The sequence below is a fragment of the Pelodiscus sinensis genome, chromosome 18 (assembly GCF_049634645.1).
Source record: "Pelodiscus sinensis isolate JC-2024 chromosome 18, ASM4963464v1, whole genome shotgun sequence".
Classification (NCBI taxonomy): domain Eukaryota; kingdom Metazoa; phylum Chordata; order Testudines; family Trionychidae; genus Pelodiscus; species Pelodiscus sinensis.
In genome coordinates, this window is record NC_134728.1 from 23820851 (window position 1) to 23827246 (window position 6396).

Consider the following 6396-nt stretch of genomic DNA (forward strand, 5'->3'; position numbering starts at 1 on the left):
CGTGAGTATATTGTTTTGGTACTGTTCCATCTAGTCATTATGCTTGCAACAGGAATATTGTGGTGGTAATAAAAGTTCTTTCTCTTTTCTTTTTATTAACCTGGTAGTGGTTAATTTTTGTGTCTTGGTTTGTACTTTAGGAGTGAGATTTCCCAAGTAGTCTCTCCCTGGTTGCTTTATTAATAATTGGGTGGTAGCAGTGGAGATTTTATCCCCAAAATCTATGTTAAGATTTTGGGGGGGAAGTTTTATACCAAAGCCTGGTAGATAAGGTTTTGGGGTACTTTTGATGGCTCCCACTCCTGCATTTATCATGCCAGAGTGGGGAAGGAGCCATGACAAGTGGTGATCTGTTCTGTCAAGGACTTGTCCAGATTCTGAAGTTGGCATGCACTCTGTTTTCTTTCTGCTAGTTAAAGAGCTGGGGCGTAGAGGAACTTCAGAGGAGACTCTCAGCACTTGATCCCATGATGGAACAGGAAATTGAAGAAATCCGCCAGAAGTATCAGTCTAAACGGCAGCCAATCCTTGATGCCATCGAAGCCAAGAAACGTCGGCAACAGAACTTTTGAGAGTGCCACTGGTAGAATAAATGTCCTCCCTCTGAAACAATCAGAACCTTGATTTTTTTTATGACTACTAAGCAGATTGATTTCTATTGAAATGTGTTAGCAAAGTAGGGAGCAAAACTTCTGCTCACTTATATTTCCATAGCACCTTTCTGAACTCAGGAAAGCCATTAAGTGGGACGTCCTGATGGATGGATAATGGTATGTTTTAATGTTAGATATATTTAAAATAGAAAGTATATTATTTCAGAGGAGTTATGTTACTGGTTTTAGATTAAACGTGTTTTTAAATCAGGGGAACAGACACAAATAAGGCTAATGGAAGTTGGTTCATTTTCTTGATGTAACTTTCAGTAGTCCATTTTCATCCTTTTGAATTTAATATGTACTGTGCTGTTTTAACTGCTGAATATCTTTTTGTACATACTCAGTTTCAGACATTTTAACTGTCTTACTTTTGTTAAGGTACCATGGAAAGTGTTAGCAAATTTGAAGAAGTCACTGAAGAGAGTAAACAAAAACATGCAGAAACTGTTTCTGCCCTTGGAAAGGAACAAAACTTACTTTAAAAAAGCCTGTAATGAACCCCATGCCTTACACTGTGTGCTTTAAGCAAGAGTTTTTTGAGACCGTAGTTTTGTCTTTTGTGTACTGTATGAATTAATACTGGTAGATTAAGCATGTTTTGCTTCCATCAGAAATGCTATTGTGCAGTTTAAAAGCCTCATTGACTAAACCAGAAACCAAGCAGAATTCCACTATAAAACAAAGCCAGATGCCTCTTCATCCACATCCTGAGAAATAGGCTTCATTTAGTTCCTACTAGAATTAGAGTGCTAAAAAGTTCGCTGTGAACCTTCTCTCGGGAAATTAGATATTTTTTTGCTCCACTAGAGAGAGGATGCAAAAATATTTCACTAATTATGGTAATATATAGGGCTTTCCAATTTTAAGCTTCCATCTTTAGATGAAAAATTAATTGCATAATGGTTTGCTTTTTTCCTTAGAGGCCAAGTGCAGCAGAAAATCTAAGCTGAAGGTAAAGATCAGTTACCCAAAAGAGCCCCACCCCCCACCAAAAAAAAAAAACAACTTTTATGCCAGATGAGTTAGGCAACTGACGTTCCAGCTTAATCTGTTCTGCATTTAAGATGGCTAAAATCAATCTGTTCCAGTTTTTCTGGACATGCTGATAAATAGTGCACTTTCTCTCTGGGATAACTATGTAAAAGTCTAGTTTTTTCGTGGTATTAACCAGTTGTGGAAAATCACCAGATGGTAAATATACAATCAGTGAGTCAGATTACCTTGAAATGATTTAATGAACTTACACTGACATGATGAAGAGCAAAATAGAAAAAATAATACAGGTATCGCCAGTCATAGACGCAGAGACAGAACAGTGGATGTGCTGTGCACAGGCATTAGAAGAGCAAAGCTAATATTGAATTTCATTTTAGGATACACTTTCAGTTGTATTTAGCTATTAAACATAAGATGAAATTTTTGAAAGAGCAAGTATTTCAGTGATTTTCTTTCCTCTGCTAGAAGGACCAGTTTTCATGTCATTCTTCTGAAACAGACTTTGGTACGACACACAGAATTAAATATCAGTGTCTCCTGAAATCAAATGCTTCTAGTAACAAAAGGGTTCCTGTCATAGCCATTGGAAGCATTATAGTTTTAGACCCTTTGTTTCTTAGGATTGTATGGCTGTTGTAAATCAGTGAGCTCTGTTGGCATAGGAGTCATGCCAGTTAATACCCGTGAGGATCTTAACTTCTAACATCCTCAATTTTATCTCTCAGCTTCAAATACACAGAGTTACTATAACTGATTCCATGAGCTCACAGTCTAGTCAGGCAGACTCTGGAAGTAAAGGGAAGCAGCAGGCAACATGTTCTGGAACCGCATCGGAACAACACACACCATGTACACCCACCTTAACCAGCTGTTGGGAAGTTATGATTTTTGGTAGTGTCTGATATTTCAAAGGTTTCTAGGATGAAGATCTTTCTTGAAAGAAACCAAGTAAATTAAGTTAAAAATCATGTTCACAGCACAAGCTAAATAATGTAAACCTCTGCTTTTGTTAGTAAATAGCTAAATCTCTTAGCAATAAGAATTTGGCGATTTAAATGAACTATGCAGGCTAGTAAGCGCCTGTGTTGACAATACAGCACATTAGGCTGAACACAAACACCCCATCTGCAGTACTTATTAAAAATGCATGCAATGTGTTTGTGCAAAAATATTTATAAAAGAGGCTCATATATTACATTTTTTTATGGTTAATGTTCATTACATTCCCTTGTTTAAATGAAGCTTCCAGAAAGAAGATGCACTGGTTCATTGCTTAATTACTTCTAGTACATGTGCATTTTGCCTCCACATGATGCACAAGTACAATATGAGTGAGTTGGTAGCAACTTAGCTAACAAATAGAGCATTCTGTGGGGAATGGTTTCTTTGTATCATATTTACCACTAGCAGACAAAACTTCTTCCACCCCCAAGAAGACATTGGGAAGCCCATGTTTTATTTAAAACACCAAAGTTGGGTGCTTGGTTTTAGTTTTCACTTTGGGTACATAACTTGATTGCTGTAATTGGTACTTGCAGTCAAATATAATGTAAGTGAAATAGCCAACAATTTCAGTAAACGTTATAAAAAAAATCACAGCTGAAAAACCCAAATATGTGAAAATAAGAAGTGGTCCAGTAGTTTAATTTTCTCTTAAATCTGCCTTACGTGCCCATAAAAGTTGAGTTATTTGCTTCTCTTGGAGTTTGAACAGATATAGGAATTTTTTCACCTTCAAGAATTTGTAATCTTAGCTAGGATAACCTTTTCAGATTCTCTGCAGGAGTCTTACATGTGCTCACTCCTTACATTTCTCCAGCCTGTGACAACTGAGGCTTATATCCTGGGGAAAAAGGCTATTCAGGCAACATTTTTAAGCAATTTGTTTATTTAATTGTGAAATTGTATTCACATGCTTTATGGGTCCATATGCATTGCTGAAAAGTGTTCTGAACAAACTGCCATCTTGGTTTTCCAGATTGCAAAGATGCTGATGTGAGTTATGTGAGACTTGATAATGTGAAGTTTGTAGCTTTAACTTTTTGTAACAAATTAGTGACCTTGGCATACAGTGCTGACTTGAAATGCTATTTTGTAAGATCCGGCTGTTTGTATATATTAGTATTGACATTAGTTTGTATATGTATGAAATAGTGACTTTATTGCATTTCCTGTGAGTTTGATACAGGAGATCTTGTTTGAATGATCTTGCTCAAACATCTTGCCTTATTTGTTCAAAATGATAAATAAACTGCCCTAAATGAAAGTCACAATGTTTTGATTACTTATATGGAATTTTAAAAAGTCTTTATAGCACAGTATTTTCTTGCTACAGTTGTAAGTACCAGGAATGTCGAAACATCCTCAATCCTTTGAAGCAGTTTTCTTAAGGACAGATTGGTTTGGAAATTGGTAACAAGATGTAGAACCTGTCACCACTAGAGAAGTGGTTACAATTTACACCTGAGGCATAAGCTTACTAGTGGATGACTCTTGAGTGGCCTAGGAAATGGGAATTCAGTCCAGCTTTTGTTGGACATTTTCCATAGAAATTGGTTGGACCCTTTTATACCTTTTGTCAGCTGGCTCTACTGAGATCAAATGCATGTGGAGACAAAACTCATTCATTCTGAGCGGCACCTTCACTGCCACAGCTGCTTGCTGTTCCTGTTCTGTGCCTGGGACTTCACTCTGATACTTTGTGAAAATGGGCATGTGCACTAGGGACTTGAGACTCAGCTTTTAGATGCTACAAACCCCTGGTTAAGGTGGCATCTAAACACTCAGGCTACGTCTAGACTGGCATGATTTTCTGCAAATGCTTTTGACGGAAAAGTTTTTCCGTTAAAAGCATTTGCGGAAAAGAGCGTCTAGATTGGCACGGACGCTTTTCCGCAAAAGCACTTTTTGTGGAAAAGCATCCGTGCCAATCTAGATGCGGTTTTGTGCAAGAAAGCCCCGATCACCATTTTCGCGATCGGGGCTTTTTTGCACAAAACAATACCACATTGTCTACACTGGCCCTCTTGCGCCAAAGCATTTGCCTGAACGGGAGCAGCATAGTATTTCCGCAAGAACACTGACAATCTTACATGAGATCGTCAGTGTTCTTGCAGAAATTCAAGCGGCCAGTGTAGACAGCTGGCAAATTTTTCTGCAAAAGCAACTGCTTTTGAGGAAAAACTTGCCAGTCTAGACACAGCCCCACTGTCTGCATTGTTGCTATACAGGTTCCATAGGCACCTTAGTTTGCATGCCCGGGGAAGAAACTACTGCCTGCACCTATCTCACACTCAAGTATCAGAGGGGTAGCTGTGTTAGTCTGAATCTGCAAAAGCGGCGAGGAGTCCTGTGGCACTTTATCAACTAACCGAAGTGTTGGAGCATAAGCTTTCGTGGGCAAAGACCTGCTTCATCAGATGCATGTAGTGGAAATTTCCAGAGGCAAGGATAAATATGCAGGCCAGAATCAGGCTAGAGATGATGAGGTGGATCCAATCAGGGAGGATGAGGCCCACTTCTAGTAGCTGATCTGGAGGTGTGCATACCAAGAGATACTATCTCACACTGTAACTCCAGTGTGATCCTCAAACCAGGTGAAGATGGGCATTTCCTGCTGCTTCCACATCCTGGGTGACCACTCTAGCCACTAGACTAAAATTATCAAGGAAGCAGCATGGGGGACCAACCACCACCTCCTCAAATGACTTAGCTGCCTGTCTGCAGGAGAAGGGTTCATGGCTATGGCTTGGTGCCTCCTCCAGCCCCTACTTGGATGCTTTACTCCTTGAGAGAGGCAGAGTTCAGGACATGCCTCATCAGCATCTCCCACTGGCCAATTTAGGCAGCTCCCTGCTGAGTGTGTTGGTATTGAGGTATCATATGAAGCGGGGCCAAGGCACTTAAGCATGAATGCAGCTTAAAGGCATCTTCATTCAATGGGATCTACAAAGCCTAAGCGTGGCCATACATGGCATCCCAATGCTTGAGTCCTTTCACGGTTCTGAGCTATAGGGCATTAGTGAGTGAAGTGTTTATCCTGCTGTGTATTCAGTCCCCTGCAGAAGGTTGGGGTCTGCCCTTGTTGGTTACAGGTTTACTGTGTCTGGAGATGGAAGATGGACATGCTAGCTTTACAGAGTTGATAAACTACACGTTAACCTTTAATGGTTCCTTTGTCTCTGTACAACTGAATGAAATAATTGTTGTGGGTCATCTGAATGTTGGGCCTTTTATAAACATAGGAGCCACTCATCATTCCTGAGACCTTGAAATTTGAATTAGCAGTAAGTTAAAGATGAGCAGTGCTATCCTTCCCTGCCAGTGCACTCCATGTTCGACACTATTTCCTCAAACTGCTGCTGTAGTGGGAAAATCTAAACCAGGGAAGGATGGCAAAGCAAAGCAGAAGAAATGGAATTGATGCTGGATGTGGACGAGTCACCTTTGGTTAGCCATGTGGAAGAAATTAAATTAGGTCAGAACAGTTAAACCTTAGCAGCACAATTCCGGAGTTAACAAGGAGTGGGGGACACTGTAGGGGTTGCCGCAAAATGACTGATGCCTGGAGATGGGACATAGCGCAGACCGATTCAGAACACAGGTTCTCCTTCGAGAGACGTCCCTGGGGGTGCTCCACATCAGGTGTAGAGTGTCCCAGCGCCTCTGGACAGAGTTTTGCTAGCCGTGCCTAAGCTGGGCCGCACATGCACGGCACACAACGCACGCAAACTCCCTGACTAGC

At 40.3% G+C, this 6396-nt stretch overlaps 1 protein-coding gene across 1 annotated transcript in view; it reads left to right on the forward strand.

Moving 5' to 3' along the window:
- Window positions 1-3918, forward strand: part of STK4 (serine/threonine kinase 4) — a 99556-nt gene extending 95638 nt beyond the window's left edge. The window contains exon 11 of the mRNA XM_006132258.4: window positions 414-3918. Within this exon, the coding sequence (XP_006132320.1) occupies window positions 414-572 (159 nt within the window). The 3' untranslated portion in view covers window positions 573-3918. The remainder of the gene's footprint in view (window positions 1-413) is intronic.
- Window positions 3919-6396: the final 2478 nt, after the last annotated feature.